Source organism: Ceratotherium simum, chromosome 21, assembly GCF_057802395.1.
Source record: "Ceratotherium simum simum isolate JZ-2026a chromosome 21, ASM5780239v1, whole genome shotgun sequence".
Classification (NCBI taxonomy): domain Eukaryota; kingdom Metazoa; phylum Chordata; class Mammalia; order Perissodactyla; family Rhinocerotidae; genus Ceratotherium; species Ceratotherium simum.
The window spans coordinates 19,528,229-19,555,775 of NC_141920.1; the positions used below are offsets into that span (position 1 = coordinate 19,528,229).

The 27,547-nt window shown below is 39.7% G+C and overlaps 1 protein-coding gene across 1 annotated transcript in view; it reads right to left on the reverse strand.

The window, feature by feature from the left end:
* The window catches only part of TOP1 (DNA topoisomerase I), an 87,085-nt gene that overhangs the window by 5,800 nt on the left and 53,738 nt on the right, over nucleotides 1–27,547 (reverse strand). The window contains exons 11-20 of the mRNA XM_004430397.3: nucleotides 22,897–23,012; nucleotides 18,848–18,969; nucleotides 17,809–17,931; nucleotides 15,421–15,608; nucleotides 15,006–15,150; nucleotides 4,391–4,534; nucleotides 2,983–3,168; nucleotides 1,866–1,934; nucleotides 1,207–1,321; nucleotides 93–220 (exon numbers count right to left, since the gene is read on the reverse strand). Of these exons, the coding sequence (XP_004430454.2) occupies nucleotides 93–220; nucleotides 1,207–1,321; nucleotides 1,866–1,934; nucleotides 2,983–3,168; nucleotides 4,391–4,534; nucleotides 15,006–15,150; nucleotides 15,421–15,608; nucleotides 17,809–17,931; nucleotides 18,848–18,969; nucleotides 22,897–23,012 (1,336 nt within the window). The remainder of the gene's footprint in view (nucleotides 1–92; nucleotides 221–1,206; nucleotides 1,322–1,865; nucleotides 1,935–2,982; nucleotides 3,169–4,390; nucleotides 4,535–15,005; nucleotides 15,151–15,420; nucleotides 15,609–17,808; nucleotides 17,932–18,847; nucleotides 18,970–22,896; nucleotides 23,013–27,547) is intronic.

Consider the following 27,547-nt stretch of genomic DNA (forward strand, 5'->3'; position numbering starts at 1 on the left):
CTGGATTATAAATGCCTGTTGTTTTCAGATTATTGCCCACAGCAGACATGGTTCCCTTCCTTTTGCTACCCCACCATCCAGATCCAAGATACCTTAGTTTGCAAGTTCATCATGGACTTCTCAAAAGTTTTTGGTGGTGCTCTCTGATGGTTACAAAGAATTGCAACAGCTCGGTTGGCACGGTTATAAGACAGGATCTTTGCTGGGATATTCTCATCCGCTGTAAAGAAAGAAACATGATAATAAAAGAGTCCTGTTTGTATACCAAGAGAAATATACAGTGTGCCTTCCCCAGTGCTTCATCCTCATGATTTTACTGGTCCTCATCTCAGATGATCAATTCAAGTTCCCCCAAGGCACAAGGTCAAAATCTGGGAGTCAACAGAGTCATCTGCTTGCCTCAGTGCCCACGTCCTCCACCTACCCACCCAATGTAGCCTGAAGAAAATATGGAATTGGGACAGAAAGAGTCTGTAGAGGAGGGTAAGACAAAAGGATGACCATAAGTTTTACATTTTAAAATCACAAGGCAGTATAATTTTTAAAAAGAAAAATAAAAAGTGTCACCCAAGGAGTTTTTTTACTTGTGTCACGTGGCATTCTTTATCCCACCCTAACAAACGGACCCTCAACATACCCATCTTTAGCTGTTCTGGCTCATATTCTAAAGCCATTTGATATTATTTATAAAAGACAGTGGAAATTTAGCAGTGACTGGGCTAAACCACTGGGCTCCAGGAAAAAAAGCTTGTAGGTCTTGAGGATACCTTTGGCAGCTAGTTTTCAGGAGAATACTACCTACTCTTAAAGGGAAAAAAAAATGACAGAAACCTCAGGGAAAGGACTTGCTCCTATATTTTTTTAGTAACCATGACAACCTTAACTCTCTCCAGTTTAACATCACAGCACGATGTCTTCACTCTGAGCTTTTTAAATAACATACATATAAAACACAAAATGCAGGCATTTTCAGAGTAGACAGAAAGCCCCTGTCAGCATTCCATAAAACTAATCCAGAAGTTGGGGTAGGAATGAGGGAAATAGCACTGATCTTATGTTTATACAACTAAGCCTTAGCTCTCTACTAGAAGTATGGAGGGAAAATGTTCCCAGTCACAATGTTGAGGAGAAAAAGTGGAACAGATCTAGGACTTAGCGGACGTCATCAGTAAGGGTGTGGGCCCTGTCTGGCCAAGTAATACTTACGAGCTGTGAGTTCTTTTAGCTGCTGCTGTAGCGTGATGGAGGCATTGTATGTACGGAACACCTTGGCTGTCAAGCCTTCCATGAGATCCTGAAGATGCTTATTTAGAATACCAGTCTGGAGGAGACCAAGCAACGAAGAGGATGTTGGGATTTAGATAAAAGCCATACCACCCTGACTCTTCTGGCAAGCTCTAGGACATTTATGCCAGTGTGATCACAACCTTGCTAAGTTTACTGCTCTGCCAGCAGGAGGTTAGGAAAAATGGGAAAAGAATTCCAGAATATAGGCTTGCATGATACCTCCCTAAGAAGTACTTCTATCTTAAGCATGCCAATAAAGCAAATTTGTCTTTCCCTATTAAGATCTTTGCTGATAAGATATCAGGGACAAGTCTTGGGTCTCTAGCAGAGGTGGTTGGGCATCCAGCCACAGGAAGGCTCTGCAGGAGCCAGAGGAGGATAAAAGGCAGACTTGGTCTACCCCATCTCAGGGCTTTGGCCATAGATTCACTGTGTGCCCCAAGGGAGGAAGAGTGTATGGGATATCATAGAACAGGGTAGGGAGAACCCAAGTCACTCCCAGGCAAACCTCTCCTTTAGGAGCTTGTGAGGGGCCCTGGCTGGGGCCCTCTTCAACCCAGAGCACTTTGTCTACTCACATTGAGTCTATCAAAAAGATCATCTTCAGGCTGTTTGTTCTCCATAAATAGTTGTAAGTTCTTAAAAACCTAAAAGAAATAAGCAGAACCTAATTATTATTTTTAAAACCTTTATTTTGGAAATAACGGCAACTTAAAAAAACAACCCACAAAGCACAAGGAACACCCAAATCCTTTACCCAGATTCACATACCATTAACATTTTACCTCATTTATCATTTGTGCAGTGCACATGTCCACTTACTCTTTCTCTCTACATATATGTATGTATATATGTAATTATTTGTTCTGAACCATTTGTGGGTACTTATATTATGGCCCTTCACCCTTAAATGTTCCAGTGTGTTTCCTAAGAATTTCCTAAGGATAGAGATATTCCCTTACACACACATTGATCAGCTTCATAAATTTACATTGATACATATTTTTATCTAATCTGTCCATATTCCCATTTTGTCTGTTGACCTAATGATGTCCTTTACCTCCACATTATAGAATCCAATCTAAGCTCAAGTATTCCATTTAATTGTCAGGTCTCTGTAGTTTCATTTAATCTGGAACATTTCTACAGCCAGCAAAGCCTAATTACTGATTAAACATCCGACTACTGAAGGGCTGGATTACTGAGATCCTGCACTCTGTAGGTCTATGGTTCAAGCCCAATACTTTGGGGGGACCATGGAGCTGCAACACCCTCTTCAGCTATGGGGCTCAGAGATCTGGGGATTAAAGTTGGGGAAAGGTTGAGCAAAGCTACAAAAGTGACAAATGTGGGACATGACCAGAGGATACTGAAACGTGGTTAAATCACTAAAACAACGTGGTGGGTTAAATCTTACGTTGAATTTGTTTTGAGGGCCAACTCTGTAATGCATACTCTGTTGAGTATTGCTACAGGAGATGGCTCCTCATTCCCAGGAAGATAGCACAGGGTAGGGGGTGAGGGGCAGGGACTAAAAGGAGGTACACAGGACACCAAACAACACCTCTCCCCTCTCTTTCAAGTCATTTTTTTCTAGTGTTCAGCAAAGTGCAAAGCACATGAAAAGCACACAACAAATATTTGTTGAATGAATGAATGAAAAACAGGCCGGGAGCACAGGCCACATTAACTTACTCGTTTCTCAACAGGGACTTTGTTATAGTATCTGATAGAGTCCTTCCCAAGGAAGTCAAACTCCACCACGTATTCCTGACCATCCAACTCGGGGTGCAAACTGATGTGCTCCACACGAAGTGAGCAGCAACCCACAGTGTCCGCTGTTTCTCCTTCCTCCTTCTCATTGCCTGCTCTCAGAGCAAGCTGTCCAGGGAGAGGAGAAAAAAAAAAGATGAGCATGAGCATGAATGAAGAAATTTGAATCTCATAGGGTCTCTAGGAAACCAAAATCAGAAGCCTCCCAATTCTCTCTGGGAACAGAGCATTGGTCTGCAAGGCCTGGGAATTCTGGATTCTGCATTGTTGCTTTTTCTTCTATAAAATGAAGTATGGAGAGTCACAGGGATATTGAACTTTCCCAGAAATCCAAGCTTCTCTTTACTCTGTCCTCTCAAATGAGGATGGAGGAAAGGAAGAACTTTTTTTTTTTTTTTTTGGTGAGGAAGATCGGCCCTGAGCTAACATCTGCCAATCCTCCTCTTTTTGCTGAGGAAGACTGGCCCTGGGCTAACATCCATATCCGTCTTCCTCCACTTTATATGGGACGCCGCCACAAGATGGCTTGCCAAGCAGTGTGTCGGTGCGCGCCTGGGATCCGAACCGGCGAATCCCGGGCCGCCGCAGCGGAGCGCACGCACTTAACTGCTTGCGCCACTGGGCTGGCCCCAGGAAGAACATTTTTTTAAAACAAAGCAACACAGGAAGGAGTGTTTCTGCTCTAGGCAATCAGACTCAAAAGGCTATTCTCTTAATTTTGCTTAATTTTTGAGACAATTCAGAATTTGTGCTAAAATATAAGCAGTGCAAAGTTGGGGAAAAAATGTGAAATCTTTTTCTTCTAAAGAGTACGAGAAACTGATTTCCAGAGCACTGCCTTTCAAATTATAGGTGTGATACATTAGCAGATTGTTTAACCAATTTTAAAGGTTATAACCATCCTTTTTTTAAAACAAGAAACAATAAAAAAAATATAAGAATTCACTGCTTATAGAAAGGCTAACCATTGTTTTGTGCAACTTTTGTTTCAATACACACAAACACAGATATATATTTATGTGTGTTGGGTTGTGATGTAAAATAAAATTTTTTGGTGGCTCATAGTCATTGAAAATGTCAGTATTTCTGGCACATTCAGATTCATGCAAATTCTCCCATCAGGCAAACTGTATTCAGACAGCAGCAGACACTGAATGCCTCTCTCCACTTCTGCCTTCCTTACTGGACAAGAGATTGAGTGAGCAGGACCATGAGTGTCCAGGCTGTCATTGCCTCTCCAGTAGTTAGCACAAGGCCTGGAGGAATAAAGGCTCCCTACATCTTTGTTAAGCTGAACATGTTAGGTGATGTGACAGGAAGATTTTCTCACCTTGTCGATGAAGTACAGGGCTACAGCTCTCTGCCGGACTTTCATCTCTTTGGACTTCCAGTCTTCTCGATACTGGTTCCGGATCTTGTCCACACACTTCTTCAGCCGCCGAGCAGTCTCATATTTCTGCCAGTCTTTCTCACCCTGCAAAGACCCAACCCCAAAGGTGGATTGCTTAGGGATGGTGGAGTATAGGCAGACTTTGAATATCCAAGTTCAGAGCTCTGAACCACAGAGAAGGAACTTGAGCTAAAGCAAAGTAGAAAAAGAGTAGTGAAGAGAAATTTTAGGGCATTTAACCTGATGAGAACTCATGCTGTCCCACTTCACTGTCAAGCACAACTGGTTCCTGTCTAATTGCTAGGAAAGCCTCTGGCTTTCATTCTGTAAAATGTTTATGTTCTTGGGAAAAGCCCACATAGCATGTTCCAAAAATTGACTTCTGTCAACACAAAGGGTATAAACGTCTCCATTCCCATATCAGCATCACAGCTTTGTTGAATCTGTGACCCAAAAGCAGTTTTCCACTAGAACTGAATTTCATTAAATTCAAGACAACCATTCACAGTTTGATGGAACTGTCAAGGAAGCAGAACCAAAGATTACAACATGTCATTATTAATGAACACAGTGACTTCCAGGAACAGCCATAATTATTCACCATTTTCCAAATTCTGCATTTAAAAGTATTCTTGATTAGACTAAGGGAAACAATATTACTGGGAAGACATTTTTTTTAACATTAGAGCTTTTGGTAAAAGGTTTAAAAATTGATTCTAAAGCCAATGAAAGGTTTTTAAAAGCATATGAAAAGACTGAATCTAATCAACAGTGACGAGATTTCTGCTACCACACAGAATGGAAAGAGATTCACAAGCAAGGACTGATAATAACATCAACTGAGAAAGGTAAGGAAGGAAAAAGAAATCCAAGTGGGTTAGGGAGTATTACAAGGCCTAAAACAGACTATATGACATGAACACAGGGATGGAATTTAAGAACCCAAGAATCTCTGCTCTTAATTTCCCCACCCCGCCAACAAAAGAAAGGGGTAGTGTTTTCTACCCACACATGCCTGGTTCCCGCCTATGATATGGACATGTGGTCCTGGAGGCATAAAAACTGTGGTCAAGGTAACTGGCCTTCTAGGCATGCAGGAGTGCGGGGTACATGGAGCAAGAAATGTCTTCTACTTCTCTCTCCTAACAAGTGCTCAGAAATGAAAGCTTACCCAGGTATGCTAAGGAGTCATCAGCACTCTCCAAAACTGTGTGTGGACTAGTTGTATGTACTTGTTTGGCAACAAAACAAGAGGTTCAGTAACTACTTGTTGTGGGTGGTGATTTAGTAGTTGGTGATACCGAAGAAATGTCTAAGTTCTGTTTCCTGACATTGGGAAGCTGAAAATTTCTCACTGATTTTTCTAAGTACATTTTGACATTTAAGAGGGTGAATAAGAAAAGGTGTGATACAAGCTGTCTTCATGTACGAGTCAGTAATAAATCTCCATGACAATTATTCTTACACACACACACACAGGAAAGTTTGGACATGAAAGGCTCATTTTCAACAGCACAGTCTCCAGCTCAGGAATGGGCTATCCCCCATCACTCTCATGGACACAGGCCTACCAAAGCCTGACTCTGAGTCTTCAAGTCCTGTAAGGTTACATTTGTTCAGTTCCTTAGTCATGTCACTTAAACAAGGTTTAGAAAAACCTAACAAGTAAGTCATTCACTGAGGATACCACAAGACCAACTTCTCTTCACAGGTTGGCTGGGCCCTGGCAAAAGGATCCAGGATTCTCTCAAATAAGGACACAGAGATGGGGTGGGGGCAGAAGCCACCTTGTCTAGGTCTAGCAGGGGAGGGCTGGCCTCCAGGAAGAATGCTTATCCCTGCTGCCTTCAGTTTCCCTGAACAGAATCCACAGAGTAAAATGCACTTGAACAAGCTTTCTCAGACTACTTCTAGAAAATAAAATATCTATTTAGGTCTTCCAGGCAAGGTCTTCATGAAAACCATCTCAGTAAAACAAGGTATCCACTATAGGGGGGCTAGCTTTAACCCTTTCTCCTCTTCCCCAACTTAGTCAACCCTCTGTATTGGATAAGAATCTAATTTGATTAATTATACATGACATTCTTTGGGTTACTTTTTTTTTAAATTAGTGGGCCCACCATATTTTCTCTAATATAACTGCTTTCTCATTAAGTACAGCAGGGTAAGTAGGGTCACATCTGGATTCAGGATAGCAAAGTAGGAGGTGAGCTAAATCCTATTCTCCAGTCCTTTCTCAGAAAGTTGTATTGGAAAACAATGACATCTGCCAATATTCTTAAGTGGCTCTTTACTTCTCACTTAGCTGGTGATTCCTATGTGAGTTTGCCATTATATAGAGCACCAAAGAGAGGGAATGGCATTCTGAATTCAAATATACATCATTTAAACAAAAGACACAACAAACTGGCCTTATATATTTATACCATGTTTAAAGGTAAAATCCAACCAGCTTTCTATACATACCCATTTTTAAATATGTGGGGGTTTTTTTGTTTTTTTCGGTGAGGAAGATTAGCCTTGAGCTAATACCTGTTGCCACTCCTCCTCTTTTTGCTGAGGAAGATTGGCCCTGGGCTAACATCCGTGCCCATCTTCTTCTACTTTATATGTGGGACGCCTGCCACAACATGGCTTGACAAGTGGTGCATTGGTGCGCACCCGGGATCTGAACCTGTGAACCCTGGGCCACCGAAGCAGAGTGTGCGAACTTAACCGCTATGCCACCGGGCCAGACCCTAAATATGTGTGTCATTTTATTATTGATTTATAGAGTCCTTTATATATTCTTTATATATTCAAATCCTTTTTCAGATGTAAGTAGTATATTTTCTTCCCATACTTCCTATTCACCTTTCATTCTGAATAAATCTTTTACAAGATTTTATATTATACAGATTTACATGTACAGCTTGATCAGTTTTGACAATTCATAACCCATGTAACCTACACCCCTATCAAGATAGAGAATATTTCTGTCATTCCAGAAAGTTCGCTCATGCCCCTTTCCAGTTAATCACCAAACAAGCAACTACTGATCCTTTACTATGATATCTATCATCATAGATTAGTTTTGCCTAATCTAGAATATTATATAAATGGAATCATACAGACTCTTGTGTCTGGCTTCTCAATGTGTTTTTAAGATTAATCCATGTTGCAGCATTTATCAGTAGTTCACTCCTTTTAATTGCTGGTATATATGATATATTCTATAACTATCACTAATGTGTTTGACTGTAACATAATGTGTTTATTCTGTTGATGGACCCCTTGGATATTTCCAGTTTTGGACTTGCATTTTATTGTTAGTGTTTATTTTGTGTCCTAAGAAATCTACTCCAAAGTCATGAAGATGTTCTACCGTGATATCACCTAGAAATATTAAAGGTTTTACCTCTTACACTTTAAAATTTAGAATTTTACACCAAGAAGTCAGGTTCAGAATATAATTTTTTAAAAATAAGCATATGTCTTATTTTATCTTTCTAATAAAACTCACCAAAAGCAGAGCTTCCCGAGACTATAAAGTTTTATAAAGATATTTTCCTTCAATCCAGCCCTTTAATCCCCAGATGGTTACATCTAAAAGGATGTAGGCACATATACCTTTGAAACCCCACAGAATTATAGATTCTAAAGAGAGAAAAGGCAGAAATGTGTATTTGGCACTGAGAATATCTTAACAGGATTGAATGCAATGTGATGTCAACACTAACCCTGAACTTTGCTGTACTTCATTTAAAAGAAAAATCATGATGATAAATTTTGTTGGTGAAGTTAAAACTGGTTTGAAGACCCTTACTTTTACCAAGGGCTACTTTTCCAGGTTATGAGACTAGATAATGCTTCCAAACTTGGCAGTGGATTGGACTTAGCAGTGAGTACTTCACGCAGGAAGTGAATGAGTAAAATAATAGATACAAGAGCAAGCAAAGAATCTTAGAATAGGCGAAATCTCTGGAGGCTGAGCAGAAAAGTGTAGAACAAAGCCCCATGATGGTAGCCTCCTATAAATTGGACCTAAAGACCTCCGTGAAATAAAACCACCAATTACCACCCTTCACATTCTACTATAAAAAAGCTTATTCTTTATAGACTTTTGGGTCAGATCAGGTCACTGAAATCATGCTTTAATCATCACTTTACTCTAAACATATAGCAATGAAAGTGCTCCATGCAAGAAGGGGGGACCTGAAGCAAAGGGCTGTGTTAGCTTGGGCTGAGCTGGGCTAGAACACTCCCTCTAAGACAGGAAGAATAAGCAGAGGAGTGAATGATACATAGACCAAAGCTACCTCCCAGTCAAAAGTGTTTATAAACAGAAATTCCAAAAGACACAAGGAAAATGGCTTAGAAAAACTGCCAACAAAACAATACTTAGTACATGAATTCACTTCAGGTGACATTTTTTTTTTTTTGTGAGGAAGAGCAGCCCTGAGCTAACATTCAATGGCAATCCTCCTCTTTTTTGCTGAGGAAGACTGGCCCTGGGCTAACATCCATGCCCATCTTCTTCTACTTTATACGGGACGCCACCACAGCATGGCTTGAAAAGCGGTGCATCGGTGCGCGTCCAGGATCCGAACCAGCGAACCCCGGGCCGCCGCAGCAGAGCACGCTCACCCAACCGCTTGCGCCACCAGGGCAGACCCACTTCAGGTAACATTTTAAAGAACAATCTGACAAAGATCTTTAAATAAATATGTGTAGTATGAATAAAGAGAAAAAGATATAACATTCACTAAAAAGGACAAGAAATTATGAAACCAGAACAACAGAAATTAAATCAAGTAGATATGAAATAAAAATTAGAAATCCTGAGAAAAAATAATTGAAATAAATTATAGATGGGATAAACTTTAGATTGGATATAATAAAAAGAGAATTAGTGAATTGTTAGTGAGTCCTAGACAACTCCCCCCAAATGAAGACCAGACCTAAAGAGATAAAGAATATGAAAATATAGTTTAAAAAAAATGTGTAGGGCCGGCCCCGTGGCTTAGCAGTTAAGTGCGCACGCTCCGCTACCGGTGGCCCAGGTTCGGATCCCAGGTTCGGATCCCAGGCGTGCACTGACGCACTGCTTCTCCGGCCATGCTGAGGCCGTGTCCCACATACAGCAACTAGAAGGATGTGCAACTATGACATACAACTATCTACTGGGGCTTTGGGGAAAAAAAGGAGGAGGATTGGCAATAGATGTTAGCTCAGAGCCGGTCTTCCTCAGCAAAAAGAGGAGGATTAGCATGGATGTTAGCTCAGGGCTGATCTTCCTCACCAAAAAAAAAAAAAAAAGTGTAGATTGAGAAGCTCCAACATTCATCTCATAGGATTCCAAAAGAAGCAAATGGAAGGAATGGCCTAGAAGCTGTGGCAGAAATAATGGCTCAGAGTTTTCTAAAATAAAAATACATTAGTCCTCAGATTGAAAGTCTGGTCTGAGTATTTTGACCAATAATAAAGATATATTCTTTACTAGAGAAAAGATAAGATTATGAGGATGAAAATAAAGAAATTTTCAGGTAAACAAAGGGAGAATTTGCCACCTATGGATCCTCACTAAAGAAACAGTAAAGGGTGTATTTCAACAAGAGAAGTAAACCCAGAGGGAAGGTATTTAGTACAGAAGTTAATCAAATATTTGACTGTGACAACTGTGGACTGGAGAGAGGGTTACGGTTTTATGGATGGTTGTGTGTTTTTTTAATAAAAAGTAAAACTTAAGCAAAAGAAAGATGAGGTATAGAATCTGGAAATAAAGAATTTAAACTGTCTTTATTTATAGGTAATTTAATTGTCTATCTAGAAACTCCAAGACACAAACACTTTTAGAATAATTTAGCAATGTTATGTCAGATACAAGATCAATATTCAAAATCAACAGCATTACCACTCTAGTAATAACCAACAGAAATGTAATAGAAGAACATCTCATTGAATAGCACTAAAAAGTATACGCTCTCTAAGAAACAAAGTTTAAAAAAATGCGTAAAACATCTGTGGAGAAAATTACAAAAAAAAATTGGATATATTCAAAGAAATGAATTAAGGGAGAGGTATATAACATGTTCATGGATTGTAAGACTCAATAAAATAAGGTCAACATTTTCCCCCATTAATCTATAAATTCAGTGCAATTCTAATAAAAATCTCAATAGTCTTCATTAGAACTTGACAAATTTATCTCAAAATTAACGTGCAATAGCAGAGAGCCAAGAATAGCCAAGACAATTATGAAGAAAGAGATGAAGGAAACCTGTCCTACTCAAAAGTAAAACTTTATAAAGCTACAGTGGTTAAGACAGTATGCTACTCATGAAGAAATAGACAGACAAATTAAACAGGACAGAGAGCCCCCAAACAGTCTGACATATATGTAGAAATTTGATATATGACACAGTGGGTAATACAACTAAATAGTTCTGGGACAATCAGTTATTCATTTGTAAAAAAATATATTAGATTTCAATCTTATACCATACACAAAAATACATTCTAGTGGATCAAAGATCCAAATGTAAAAAACAAAACTTTAGAAATGTTAGGAAAAGAGGAACTTGTATGCACTGTTGAGGGGATGGTGGTGATGTAAACTGGTTCAAGTACTTAGAGAACAATTTGGAAATATCTAATAAAGAAACTTTAAGGGAAATTTTCATTCATATACACAAGGAAATGTGTTTATTCCAGCACTGTTTATATTAGCACAAGATTGTAAACAACCCTAAATGTCTCGACATGAGAACAGATAATTTTTTATATAATAAGAATACCATGTACCAAATAAAATGGATAAATTAGATGTCAAGATAATAAAATCTCAAAACAAAAGTGGGTGAAATAAACAAGTTGCAGAATGATCTCAATAACATACCTAATTTAAAATTAAACCTTGTAAAAACAATACTACATATTGTTTATGCACACATAAATACACTGTAAAAACACAAAAATACACGCGAGAATGAAAACATTAAGTTTATTATAGTAATCTCCAGGGAAGGAGATGAATGGTACACAGGGGGCTTCAGCTGTGTTTATCAGAATACTTCTTATGAAATGAAGTAATTGAACAAATAGACATGATGTTGAGGTGTGAAACACCCAGACGGTGGGCATATGAGTGTTCATTATATTATCTATTCTTGTATATTTGAAATATTTCATTACAAATAAAACTCCTAATGCTTATATCTTTCTATTTTTATCTAAAAAGAGAATGCCTCTCCTACTGTCAGTGCAGTTAAAAACTATTCAAAGCACTGTCAAACCCCAACCTCTGAAGTTCGCACTGTTCCCGCTCAGTGGGAAACAGCCAATGAAGATTGCCAGAAAGCTAAAGAAATCACATTTCTTTTCCCCTCAACAGTACCACATGCCAAGCCTTTAACCCTCTTCATGACTTTTAGGATCCCAACCCACCTGACTAGAATCAGCCACACTGTCCTGGGTATAAGGTTCTAGGCAGGGCCTACACTGGGGTGACTTCTAGGTCCACCACTATAACCATCATCCAGAAACCTGCACAAATCCCCACAGTCAATAGGAGTTATTTGGATATTGTCTGGAATAAATTGGCTGGCTCTCTGCCCTTGAGATACTCCACCTAGACTATCTAACAAGGATCCCAACCCTCAGAGACTCTCCTATAATCACCTCTAATCCTGCCTGTGAGAGTACAGAGTATGCATCTATTTGGAATCTGTTCCCCTCTCTCCAGCCCCACTACCATCACCTTGTCTAGGTCATCGCCACTTCTTGCCTGGAGTACCACCACAGCCTCCTGCTGGTCTCCCTACTTCTTATTTGTGTCCAATCCAGTCTCCGCAGAGCCACAGTCAGAATGATCAATTAGGTCACAGGTTTCTAAAACACAAATCTGCTATTATTCCCCTCTTTGAAACCCACTGGCTTCCTACTGGATTTAGGGTAATAAAAAAAATTTTAAGGAAGGGTCTGAAGATCCCTCTCAAGCCTCTGCCTCATGCTTCTTTGTTGCTCACTGTACCCCAACTACATTGACCTCCTTTTAGTCCTCAAGACCACCAAGCTCTTTCTCACCTCAGGGATTTCAAAAGCCTATTTTCTTTGTCTGAAACACCCATTCCCCTATCCTTTCCATGGATAAAAAAGTCTCATCTTAAATGTTACTTCCTGGGGCAGGCCCCGTGGCGTAGCAGTTAAGTGCACGCGCTCCGCTGCTGGCAGCCCAGGTTCGGATCCCGGGCGCGCACCAATGCACTGCTTGTCAGGCCATGCTGTGGCGGCATCCCATATGAAGTAGGGGAAGATGGGCACAGATGTTAGCCCTGGGCTAGTCTTCCTAGCAAAAAGAGGAGGATTGGCATGGATGTTAGCTCAGAGCTGATCTTCCTCGCAAAGAAAAAAAAAAAAATGTTACTTCCTCAGAAAGGCCTTCCTGAACCCCAGAGGCCAGATCACGTGCCCTGGTATACTCTCAAACGGTACCCTGTACTTTTCCCTTGCAGCATTCACAACAGTTTAGATTTATCGGAGTGATGATGTGTAATGCCTGTAAATCTTGCTGAAGTAGGGTTATGTTCAAGACACTCCTGTTCAAAGTACTTCAGTGGTTCTCCATCAGATACTGAACATGGTCCAGTCTCTTTAGCATGGCATTTAAGGCTGGCCACAATTTAGTGTCAGGATGTCACAGGAAGGCATCAGGAGGCTGAAGATCTAAGTCAGAGTTACTAACTATTGAATCTTGGGAAAGTTTTTTGGCTTTCCAGAGACTAAATTTACTTATCTATAAAACTGTGGCATTAGTACTTGTCTGGTACAGTTGTTAAGACAATCAAATGTCAATTTATGTGAAAATACTTTTGAACAGTAACCCAATATCGATTATTTTTTTTTTATAATTTTATTTATTTATTTATTTTTTCCCCCAAAGCCCCAGTAGATAGTTGTACGTCATAGCTGCACATCCTTCTAGTTGCTGTATGTGGGACACGGCCCCAGCATGGCCAGAGAAGCGGTGCATCAGTGGGCGCCCGGGATCCGAACCCGGGCCACCAGCAACGGAGCGCGCGCACCCAACCGCTAAGCCATGGTGCCAGCCCCAATATCCATTATTTTGATTAATTTTTTTATTGTGGTAAAATACACATAACATAAATTTACCACTAGTGACATTTAGCACATTCACAACGTTGTGCAAATAGCACCACTTGATAATTCTTTTTGTTACTCCTTTTCACACCCCTCCTCTCTGTCCATAATGACACAATTCTCTGTTTGGAATACCTCTCTTTTAAGACATAATTATAAACTAATTTCCTTAATAAAGTTGTTCCTGATCTCTAACTGCTGGGAATAACTGCTCTATCTAAAACATTTAACGTTTACCTTTTTTCTAATACAATCAAATTCTTACCCAATTTACCCACCAGCATACAAGTTTTTTGAGGGCTAAAACAATTGTTTACCCACCTTTGTAGCCCTCCAGTTTTGTCTATTTCAGAAGAAGAATGCAACATTTCCTTAAATGACTTGACTTTTGCTCACCATGGAGGTTTTCTTTCTGATTCTACATTTACTCTAAACTAGAAAAAATGAAATTTTCCAATTGAATTGAAGAAAATGTATAGATGGGTATTTTTCATTAGTACACAGGACTATAAGCTAGAGAATGCAGTTTAGTGTCAACAAGACACATAGCCTTTTGAGCTTTGGCCTTCATATCTTAACAGATGTTTAATAACCTGTAAACCAAGATCAAGAAGGTCTTTAGTTCCAGTCCTCTGCAAGTAAATAGTCAGAGCGTATAGAGAACTAATTCCTTGACTGTTTTTCGTGAAGCCCATCTCTCTTTTAGGTTGCTATTCACATTTCCATAGTATGTCTGAGGGCGGAAGTTCATCGGACTCCCCCAAGCAGGGTAGGCCTAGCAGGCTAACAAGAACTGATTGCCCTGCCAACAGTTTTCCCCTTTCAATAACAGTATCAGTAAATAACAACACATGGGTATACAACAGTTTATGATATGCTTTCACATACATTATCCCATTTGGTCCTGGTGGAACCCACCCAGATGAAAACTTAGGAAGCCAGAAGTATGTAAGACCCTACATTTTACAACTTCTTTCTGGATTCAGAGCAATTACATTCCGTTCCTCAGAACCAAGAAAGGTGAGAAAGAGGAAGAGAGCTGTAGAAGCCAATATATATTTACCATATTCTTCATTACAGTCTGACCACTAAACAGTAAGCAATGAGAAGGCAGGGACTGCATCTGTCTTGTTTACCAACACAATTCCTAGCACCATGCACACACTGTGCCAAGCATATACTGAGATTTCAGTAAATGTTTGTGAATTAATAAATGAATAAGATTACAATCTGATACAGAAAACGGATACATCTTAGGGAGGTCACCAGATAATAACCATGAAAGTACTTGCCTTATTTTGTGGGGAGGGTTTTCAATTTGTCAAAGTGATTCTAGAGGCTGAGAACATCACATTTCAAAAAAAAAGACAGAGATTATCAGCCCCACTAACTGCTGCAGCTCTTCACTACCCCTTACCTTGATTCGTGAACTGGGGTTCAACATGATGTATTTAATGGAACCTTGGATGTTCTCTGTCCAGGAGACCAGCCAAGTAACCTTGTTATCATGTCGGACCTCTTTCCATTTATGTCCTGGAGGAGGAGAAGGAACCTTGGCATCTCTGTGGAAATAACAAAGCAGGAGGGTAGTGAAATGAGGAAAAGTGAGGAACAATTTCACCTTTCATGACCTGAAGTAGATAAATCTGCTCAGCATATATTTCTAAGTTTCCTCCTCACCAGTCAATAACTGAAAAACATTTGGAGATCTATACATGGAAATACTGTGTCATTCTCAAACAGTCCTCTGCAACATGGGAAATATTCCCAACTACCAAGAACAAACGAAGCCCCGTACTTCCTTTCTGGACCAAAGGATGAACTGTGCTCACTTGCTACAGTTGATGATTATATCCTCAGGCATGATCCGTCTCTTCAGCATGCCCATCTTGGGGTGGTTACCACGGCCACGGAAAAGCCCAGGAGGTTCTATCTTGAAGTTGGCAATCCTCTCTCTGTGGTTATCCATAACACAGAAGCCATATTCTTTCAGTAATTTTTCATTCTCCTCTTTGATTTTCTGGAAGACAGCAAGGAATTACTCAAAATGAATTCAAACTGCTGTTCTCTACTCCTACATTCTTATCTTTTGTGTAAGAACAGGTCAAGGTAGAGAAAAGTCTAAAAATCACTAAGAAATGCATTCAAAGAAGGGAAAACTTCTGATAGATTTTTATAACTTAAATACAAAAAATTCCCCAAGGGGCCGGCCTGGTGGCGCAAGCGGTTAAGTGCGTGCACTCTGCAGCGGCAGCCCAGGGTTTGCCGGTTAGGATCTTGGGCGCACACCAACGCAACGCTTGGCAAGCCATGCTGTGGCGGCGTACCATATAAAGTGGAGGAAGATGGGCACGATGTTAGCCTAGGGCCAGTCTTCCTCAGCAAAAAAAAGAGGAGGATTGGCAGATGTTAGCACAGGGCTGATCTTCCTCACACACACACAAAAAAATTCCCCAAAATATCTACCTATAAGGATTGACTTCAATTATTCAAATCCAAACTAATCAGATTCAAAACGGATTCTCTTAAAAGATTAATGTGTATAAATATGTTACTTTTTAATATAACTTTAAAAATCAACACCGTTTAGTTGAGTAGTGTCAAAATGCGGGATAGGGGAGAGTCTCTGACAAGACCTCATAAAGAACGTCTCCATGTTTTCTAAGAGGTCCCAGAAACATTTAGTTGAGCAGCATTTCACAAGTGTTTTCAAGCTCAAACAAACGTGTCACAGATTCTTTCCTAGGTATATGGGTACACACAATCTACACTGTGTGATCCCTGCTACAAAAAGTGGGGGGAAAAGGATCTGGAGCCTCCTTACCCTCTGCTAATTCTTCATTCATATTATACTTAGCAATTCAATTTAACCAAGTCCTGCTGCTTTGTGGATGGAAACAGATTCAGAACTTGCTGGCAGCAGGTGTCCCTGACGGGGGCTGTGACAAGGTGATACTTCTTAATCTCCCTATCTTTGGATCACTATTCCAAGAACAAAGCTCCAAAGTAGTTTTTAAGTTTAAAAACACTGCTAAAGTGAAAAATAAACCATATGTTACTAATTTGGAATACTGGGGAGAAGACTAAGCTGAGACTGAAATGTCTGATGCAGTTATCATTCTTATAGTAACTCATAATTTTTAAACTAAAGGTCAGATAGGCACCATCAAAAAATGAGTTATATAAATACAATGGCCTAAATTATATAAACATGCAAGTCCTTTAAAACACTGCAACTACAGGGCTTTGAAGTGCAAAGAATTCCTTACAATCCTTAACTTCTGGACCTCCAATTTGAAAAAATGAAACTCTAGCCTAGATTCCTCTAGATTAGGGGTTGGCAAACTTTTTCTAGACAGAAAATATTTTAGGCTTGAAAGCCATACGGTCTCTGTTGCAACTACTCAACTCTGCCACTATTGCATGAAAGCAGTCATAGATGGTATGTGAACAAGCAGATGTGGCTATGTAATAAAACTTTTTTACAAAAACAGACAGCCTATAGTTTGCCTCCAGGACTCTAGAAGAAAATGACATCCGAGCTGGACACTAGAAAGATCTTTCAAGAATGAGGTTGGCCAAGCCTGTAAGATGGAAATGGATGAGCGTGGCTAGATTTCAGGGTAAAAGAGATCAAAGAACAGGGAGATAGATGGCCAATATTATCTGTCTTTAATCCCTAATATCCAGAAGCCACTGTGCAGCAGGTCTTTCCATCCTTTAATATTATATTATTGAAGTTACTGACTGGTTTTTAGGTCAAAAAAGCATCAGGGTTCTTATATTGAGCCATTAAACAAAGTGCTTATTCAAAATTTTCAGTCTACGTAAAACCATTACGAAAATTTAGATGTTACTAGGCCAAGAATCCTAAATCTTTAGTATAGAGCCATGTGAAATTACTAAACCTGTGTCCTAAGAACCAAGAAGAAAATTAGATGAACTAATCACTATTCCAAAATTCTCCATGGGGCCGGCCCTGTGGCTTAGCGGTTAAGTGCGCGCGCTCTGCCGCTGGCGGCCCAGGTTCGGATCCCGGGCGTGCACCGACACACCGCTTCTCCGGCCATGCTGAGGCCGTGTCCCACATACGGCAACTAGAAGGATGTGCAACTATGACATATAACTATCTACTGGGGCTTTGGGGGGAAAAAAATAAATAAATAAAATTATTAAAAAAAACACAAAATTCTCCAGAGGTTAAAAACATTCTGTAGTACCAGTTTCTCTTCCTTGCTCATCTGTTTCCGAGCTTCTGTCTGGGCTTTGAAATATTGGCTCATCTGGGTAAAATCACATTTGCTTAGGCTGGTGATAATATTCTTCTCTTCATTAGTCATTTCCTAGTCAAAAGAAAAGAGGGAGTTAAAAAAAGAAGATAAAGGTAAATACACCACTAAGCACTCAGGTTTCTTTGCAATTACAGCAAGGCACTATTTTTTCAGTCAAAGGTGTCAGGAGAGGTAGTCAATCTAAATTAGTGAGTTTTGAAAAAAAGAAATATAATTTTATTACTTTGTTCTATAATAAAAATTTAATAGAAAAATGCTTGAAATGACTCATTGAAAAAAGGTAACCCTTATGTAGTTTCTTGGGCTCCTTGGCATATTGCCACAATCCCCTAGGCATATGTATACCACAGTTGGAAAAACATGAATATTTATCATTTGTTTTGTAATGAGAGAAATATTCCCATGCTAATTTTCATTTAGAAACATTATCCCTGCTCTATTCACTTATTAAATCTTATTTCCAGAGCTATTCAGAAGATAAAATTCAGCTCAGCCCCTGTCCACATTATTCAAATTGAGAATAATGAGATTGCTTAAAATCACCTAGGCAGATATAGGATGTGTGGTTTCACGACCAGAAAAGTACCTAAAGCAAATAAGCAAGAATCAAGAGGGAATAGGACATCACATTAACATCTCTCTTTGCAACAGCAGACAGAGGGCAGTCCTGCAGAGATAAACTTTCCTTTGCTCAAGTCGAGTTGAGGTTTTCTGTTTGACCTAATCTAATAAACTCCCTCCTACAGCCAAATGAGAGCTGAGAGGAAAGAAATGTAAGTATTTTTGTGATAGAAACCTTATATAATAAAGTAAATGAACAGAAAAAAATGAACAACTTTTACTACAATGAAACTCATAACACTCAAATTTTACATCAGCGAATTTTTCGTAAAGTTATAGTTGAATACTTAGTAACTGATCAGTATTTTTGCAAAGTGCTAGGATATTGATATATGGGCTACAATACCTTTCTCCAGTCTTTAAAGAAATTTTTCCTAAATATTTCCTTAGTAGTATATTCATGGTCGAGCATTTTTGCAAAGAACGTAGCTACTTCTTCTGCTTTGGGGCTCAGCTTCATGACTTTACCTAGAGGAAAAAATGGTTCCAAAAGTCGAGATGTATAATTCATGTTCTGAGTATAAATACTGAGTTCTGGAGAAATCTTCTTACTAATGGTTTACTTTCCCAAGATATATAAAGGCCTGGTGACACATGGTAACAACAACAACAAAGACAATATACTGATTTATATCTACTTGGATAAATTCTCCTTCTCTTTAGCAGATATTTACCTGGGTCATTCTCTGGAGACTATGCCAGTAAACTGTTCCCAGGTGCCTGCTCAGGACAGGGATGACCTGGGGGAGGCCCAGTCACTCTTCCTTTTCCTTTCAGCAAGCAGGGTCCTTTACACCTCTTCAATGGTTTTTAAAAATCAAATCCTCAGAGGGACTCCTGCCACTGCTAAGCTAAGCAGCTTCTGTTCAAGAAGGGGAGGAAGGGATAGGGCAGGGAATGGAAGAAAGGAATTGTGGGGAAAAGAAATAGGCATCTTTCTTCTTTAAAGTTAGGTGGGTGGAATATGAATAAAAAGATATATATATCCATAGCAGGCAGCCCAGATATCCCATATGAAAAGTCTAAATAAGACCTTCCTCTAGAACCCTGCTACTCAAAGTGTGGTTCACAGACCAACAGTATTGGCATCACATGGGAGTCTGTTAGAAACGCAGAATCTCAGGTCCCACCCCAGACCTACCGAATTAGAAAGTGCATTTTAACGAGACCCTCAGGTGGCTGTGTGCACACTAGAGTTTGAGATACACTGCTCTGGAACACAGGCACTATGAGGTTGCCTCTTCCAGGGAAATAGGACTCATTCAGAGCACAAAGGATGACTGAGGTTCTTGGCATTGTATACATGTTTTAAGCTGTTCTAAAGGAGTTCTGATGTTACACAATGAAAACTGCTAACTGGCAAAGAAAATCTAAACGGGGCCTAGAGGTTTTGTGTACCTTAATTAGTCAATAAAGCAATAAAGGAAAAGTACTTGGGAGTTTAATCTACTTTCCAAATGGAGTACTTTTAACAGTACTCTCTTAGGGCTAATTTCCATTTTTTCTTGAAAATCCAACTTTACAACACCATCTGGAACTAAATCATTGCATAATAATCTGGCTATACTTAAATGAGGTTAAATACTATTCTACTGCCTTACTATTACATAGGTACTAATAATTCACCAAGGATTTTCACATTCATTCCAGAAAACTAAAACTCAACCAATAATCTATTCATTTCAAAACTCCGAAGACATCTCATCTCATGATGGTTGGGAAGTTATCCTACCTGACTGCAGGGATATAGAGAATTGTAGCGCAAAATTGAAACTGTCGGCGTAGACAGAAAGAACCTGCTTGAAATCCATAACTTAAAAGGCAGACAGGTGGCGCCACTTCCCCCACTTAACCTCGCAAGCTCCTGCCTTTGAAAGAAGACACTTTGGGCCTCTAGGATAGGCTGGCTTTCAAGGGTTTCCTGCACTTCTTCAGAACTGCCCCGTTCAAGTCTGAACCAGAGTTGCCAAGAAAAGTTGTAACATATTTCCAATATAAAGGAAAACATTAAGTCACCAACAATAAAATATATGAAGTAGAATAAATGGCAAGACAGAATATAAACTGTTCTTGGGTCTGTTTGGTATAAACTAATTATCAACTGTATTTGGAAAAAAAAAAAAGGAGACACTTTAGGCAATTTTACTGATTCTGTCCCAATAGAGAAAGCAATTTTGACAGCTCCTGTGTTCGATGAGCTGTCAAAAGATGAAATGACAGCTCCCAGCAGCAGAGTGGTGGCAGGATGACTTGAAGGTTCCTGGCAATGGCAGCGCTTTGTGGAAAAGGCTGAGCTCAAGGAATAAGAAACTGCTGAGTCAGAGCTGAAAACTGGATGTTCTTAGCAGAGGCAATTCACTGCTTCAGCCAGCCTGTCCCCTACCTCCCTGGCAGGTTCTAAAAGAGTCTGAGAATTCTCTTCCCTAGAAAGTAGGCAGGACTTACAATATCAATTTGGACTAATAAGTCAAATACAACTTCTTGACTTACTGCAGAGTGAGAGTTTACACAATCAAGGGGAAGAAATCCCAGAGAGAAACTCAACTGAGCAAAATGCTAGAGCCCTGGAGCCGGAGCTCCTATGTAGGACGACTGGGCAAGAATGGGGGAAGGGACCATGGTCACCAGTGATGACTGGTTCAGGCCTCAGCTTCCCATCTTGAAAAGTAAGAGAAACTCAAAGACTAAAGAATCTAGCTTTCCCTCAAATTACTTTGAACCTCAGAGTGAGGCTTTACAAGTTGAGCTTTCTAAAGCTCTTAGTAAGCCCAGACTAGGGCTACAGAATACCTGCACTTCTATGATCGTTTTCTTCAAGATTCTAGGCTCTTTCTCTTCATTGGAGTTTTGGCTTTGCGTCATATTTAAGAGTCCCCAAGGAATGACCAACTGTGAGGGCTGACAATAGAACTCTGTTCTGTGCTCTCTGGTCAACATGGGTCAGAATGTTTATCTGATGCAAGCATTGGTCATTGAGGCTATGGGGTCCTGCTAGATTGCAAATGCCATGAGACCAGGGATTAGTCAGTACTGCCTACTGCTGAGTCTTGGTGTTTGAACATAGGCACATTGAATAAACATAGTTTTAAACAATGAATTCCAGATTGCCAAGTTTGACACGTCCCTCACTTGCAAGACCTAGCCTTTCTTTATAAACTACTACCTTAACCTATAAGCATCCGTGGCCCTGAGGTCACTGCTGGTGGACAGAGAGATGCACCAGAACTCTGTGTGTTCACCACTGATGCTTTTCAGCAGTTCTCCTGCCCAGTGTTTCTCAAAGTTTCATCAGCAGACCACTTGGTTCAGAAGCACCCAATACTACTCCACACCTATTTAATAGGCCCAGATCCACCTGGTGAATCTTAAGCACATACGGGTTTGAGGAAAAATGCTCTAGCCATTTCTAGATAGAACCCTTGGAATGCAGATCAGTCAAGCATCACCATCTGCATACTGCTATACTACCAATACGAGTGTCAAAGACTACTCTCAAATTCTTCAACCCAAAGACAGAAATACCAATGATAGTTAATGGACAATTCTGAGTGTTCTAAGAGAGCTAGGCAGGGCATTTCTTCAAGGTAGCTCATCAGACTTGACCGCCAATATAGCAAAGGTATAGTGTCATGTTATGTAAAGTGAGTGATAGACATGTACCAGCACTATCTAGAGGTTGATGGCAGACTGACTAATCCTCAACCAAATACTAGTGCTATTTCTAGTGATGAGCGGCTTGTCAGCTTGAATTATATCGTTAAAATAAAATACTACCATTCAAGTATGGCTACTCTAATAAATCTTACAGAGTAGCTCCTTAGAAATGAAGTTAAGGGGCCGGCCCGGTGGCGCAAGTGGTTAAGTGCGCGCGCTCTGCTGTGGCGGCCCGGGGTTTGCCGGTTCGGATCCCAGGTGCGCACCGACACACCACTTGTCAGGCCATGCTGTGGTGGCGTCCCATATAAAGTGGATGAAGATGGGCATGGATCTTAGCCCACGGCCAGTCTTACTCAGCAAAAAAAAAGAGGAGGATTGGCAGATGTTAGCTCAGGGCCAATATTCCTCACAAAAAAAAAAAAAAAAAAAAGAAAGGAAGTTAAGATAAAAACATTTAGCTTGTGGACCAGGTACTGTGAGCTATGTACATGGACCTTTTGGGGACCATGTAGTTAAGACATTAACAGCCCCTTTCTCAGGGTACTTCTTCAGCACCAAATGGGCCTTTAAGAATTAAGTAAACACCTGATGACCCTTCCCCTAAACCATACAATGACAATAAAACAAAATGAAATAAATGAAAATGATTATATAGCACAAGATCCTTCCTCATTTTCTATTCCTAAATAGAAGCAGATTCTTCTTGGCCAAGAATTGGGCAACCATGGAACAACTCACCATCATAGTAAAACTTGACACTCTCTGGAAGAGGCTCATATGGTGGAGCAAATACAGGGCCTTTATGTTCTAGGAATTTCCATTTGATGCCTTCAGGATAGCGCTCTTCTTCCCACCTTTAAAAGACAAAGTACAACCCTATTTAGTGATCACTTCACCTAATGAGATTATCACCTATTAAATACCCAAATAATTATCTGCTCAATTGACTGATGCTCTGGAATGACTCTGGGCCCCACATTCATGTCCTAGATCAAAATAATCAGTCTTTCACTTTGAAAAAGCCAACACTCACAACGAATAAAATGGAATACTCAGGTGAACAGAGGAAAATACATTTCAACAGTTTGGTTCAAAGATATTGGATACAAGAGATCGTCACTCAAGTTGCTCAGCAACAAGTAGGGGATATGGAAATGCAAACAGTTGTCTTACAACACTGGTATAATAGTAAACCACAATGGTATACATGACAGAGGTATTATTTATGCTGTTAATACATAGGAAAAGGCCTCCTGGGAGTGGAGATGCCAGGGGAAGGTTTAGGAGAAAACAATCCTATGAGAAAGTGCATAATAGAACAGAAGACTGGGAAATAATAGTTCAGCTAGGGTAAATTGAGTTTAAGGTACTTATGGATTATCTAGAGCTATCTAGCTGACACTGATAAGTGAATGTAAACATCAGTGGAAACAACTTCTTTTAACTTTTTAATTTTAAAAACGATCAAACGTACAGTAAATAATACAATGAACACTATATACCCATCACCTATATACAACAATCATTAACATTATGCTCAATTTCCTGTTTTTTGCTGAACCATTTTAAAGTAAATTGCAGGGCCAGCTCCGTGTCTTAGCGGTTGAGAGCGCGCGCTCCACTGCTGGCGGCCCGGGTTCAGATCCCGGGTGCGCACCAACACGCCGCTTCTCCAGCCATGCTGAGGCCGCGTCCCACATACAGCAACTAGAAGGATGTGCAACTATGACATACAACTATCTACTGGGGCTTTGGGGGGATAAAATAAATAAATAAAAAATCTTTAAAGTAAATTGCAAATATGATACCTTACCTCTAAATATCTCAGCAAATATCTCTACAAAAATAAGGATATTCTCTCACATAACTGTAATACTATTATCAAATCTAACAAAATTAATAATTCTCTAGTATCATTCTAATACCCAGACCATAATAAAAACTTCCGAATTATATCCAAAATGTATTTTATAGACCAGGATCCAATTAAGGACCACATACCGCAATTGGTTGATTTGTCTCAGAGTCTTTCTTTCTCTGAAATTAAACAGACCGTCTCACTACCAACACCATTTTGTTTTTTTAAAAGTCAGTCATCTTACAGATAGAATATTTTAAAACTTCATCGATTTTAATCTTCACTATTTCTACCTTAAAATGAAAAGCCCTACAGTTCTACAGAATCCTTCTGAAGGCCAATTATACATATTCTATTACTCCTATCCTTTAAACAAAGTTCAACATCAAATAAAAATTACATGTATCAGGGGCCGGCCCCGTGGCTTGGCGGTTAAGTGCGCGCGCTCCGCTACCGGCGGCCCCGGTTCAGATCCCAGGCGCGCACCGACGCACCACTTCTCTGGCCATGCTGAGGCGGCATCCCACGTACAGCAACTAGAAGGATGTGCAACTATGACGTACAACTATCTACTGGGGGGCTTTGGGGGAAAAAAAGGAGGAGGATTGGCAATGGATGTTAACTCAGAGCCGGTCTTCCTCAGCAAAAAGAGGAGGATTAGCACGGATGTTAGCTCAGGGCTGATCTTCCTCACAAAAAAAAAAAAAATTACATGTATCAAACTCTGCTGTAACAATAGCATTACTGTAAAATCAAAGTCAACATATATGGTCAAATGATTTTTGACAAGAGTGCCAAGACCATTCAACACAGAAAAGACAGTCTTTTCAACAAATGGTGCTGGGGAAACTGGACATTCACATGCAAAAGAATGAACTTGGGTCCTTACCTTATACAATATACAAAAATAAACTCAAAAAAATGGATCCAAGACCCAAACATAAGAGCTAAAACTCTTAGAAGAAAACATAGGGCAAAAGCTTCACGACATTGGATTTAGCAATGATTTCTTAGATATGATACCAAAAGCACATGTAACAAAAGAAAAATTAGGTAAAGTGGACTACAAAATTAAGAACTGTGCATCAAAAAACACAATTAACAGAGTGAAAAGCCAACCCACAGAATGAGAGAAAGTATTTGCAAAGCATATATGATAAGGGATTAACATCCAGAATATATAAAGAACTACAATTCAACAACAACAGCAAAACAACCCAATTAAAAAGTAGGCAAGGGGCTGGCCCAGTGGCATAGTAGTTAAGTGTGTGCACTCCACTTTGGCAGCCCAGGTTTCGCAGGTTTGGATCCCGGGCGTGCACCAACACACCGCTTGTCCAGCCACGCTGTGGCGGCGTCCCATATAATGCAGAGGAAGATGGGCACAGATGTTAGACCAGAGCCAATCTTCCTCGGCAAAAAAGAGGAGGACTGACAACAGATGTTAGCTCAGGGCTGATCTTCCTCACACAAAAAAAAGGTAGGCAAAAGACTTGAATAGACATTTCTCCAAAGGTATACAAATGGCCAATAAGCATCTGACAAAATGCTCAACATCACCAATCATTAGGAAAATATAAATGAAAACTATGAGATACCACTCACATCCATTAGGATGACTATTATAAAAACAAAGACAAAGAAAATAACAAATGTTGATGAGGATGTGGAGAAACTGGAACTCTTGTGCACTGCTGGTGGGAATGTAAACTGGTGCAGCCACTGTGGAAAACAGTATGGTAGTTCCTCAAAAATTAAACATAGAATTACGTATGATCCAGCAATTTCACTCCTAGGAATACAGCCAAAAGAATTGAAAGCAGGTATTCAAATACTTGTACACAAATGTTCACAGCAGCCCTACTCAGTTGCCAAAAGGTGGAAACAATCTAAGTATCCATCAACAGATGAATGGATAAGTAAAATGTAGTTTATACATACAATGGAGTATCATTCAGCCTTGAAAAGAAAGGAAATTCTGATACATGCTACATGGATGAACCTTGAAAAATTTTCTTAAGTGAAATAAGTCAGTCACAAAAGGACACATACTGTATGTTTCCACTTATATGAGGTACCTACAGTAATCAAATTCATAGATACAGAAAGTAGGATAGTGGTTACCAGAGGCTAAGGGAAAAAGGGGATGATGGTGACTTACTGTTGAGTTTCAGTTTTGTAAGATGAAGAGAGTTCTGGAGACGGATGGTGGTGGTAATGGTAGCACAACAATGTGAATGTACTTAATACCACTTAATTGCACACTTAACAAAATTTTAGACCCGGAAGGAGCATTAAAGATTCTCTATAACCAACCTACCATTTTACAAATATGAAAGTGGCAGGAAAACCCAACTAGACGTTGGCATAGAAAGGCCTGAATGCAGGAACCCACCCAAACCCCAGATTCTGCTACTCTCCAAATCATAGAAAATAGGTACATATGTATGTATGTTATTATGTATGTAGGCATGTATGTGAGAACTATTACAAGAAGCCTATCTGTAGCAGTCACTGTGAGGAGATTCAGAACACCATGTTTTCTCTCATCCTGGGACTTGGTTCCATTCTTCTCATCAACTCCAGTGTTTTTTAATTAAGACCTCAAACTGTTTTTATAATTCTTCCTATTCCATTATGTTCACCTTGAGGACTCACAGCAACTTCCTTACCATTTAAGCAAAGTAAGAGATTCAGTGAATCGCTCAACACCAAACCTCAGTGTAGACAGAAAGATAGAACATTTCCTCCAATAGGCTGCTATCATCGGATCAACAACTATTACTGTACAAATAAAAACAGCAGTGTTGGCCTTTTAGGCCCCCCTCAATAGTTCACCAACAAAAATAAGAAAAACATGTACCTAGACATCAAAATGACTTCTCTATAGCAGGCCTGACTTATGAATTCAAGTTAGGTATCAATTTGACAATAAAATGTGCTTGAAAAGGGGAAGGTGGAAAAGTGCTAGAAGTGTGTGTAGGACAGGAAAGTAAACATCTATATGCTGTTTGAAATCAAGTTCCCTTGCAGTTAACAAACACCTCACAGTACACTGTAAAATGCATATTTAATTCTTAAAATTTCAGAAATAAAGGTCATATACTACAGCTTTCTGGAAGCTAATTTCTGGAATCAAGACAGTTTCTCTGGTTTGAGGAGAACGTCAATCCATATTCCATAAATTTCTTATCACTATTACTGATTGTAATCGTGAGTCCTGGTCTTTCAACACTAATTCCTTATATTATAATCCTTACTCCTTACAGCTTTTTACCTTTGCCAAAAGAAACAAAACTCCATTTAAAGTCACAGCTAACACAAGCACCAAACTCCCCAGTTTCTAGGTCTTTTTGTGAAGAATCATCTGTTTAGAATAAACATGGGACTTACAATCCAACAGGTCAGCTCTGACACAAAAGCATACTTAACTCAAGGCAGAGCTGAAACCCTTACAGCACAATGAGTAACAGTTAAAAACAGGGGGATCTGGTTAAATAGGTTTTCATGGATGAGCCTGAGCATACTGCC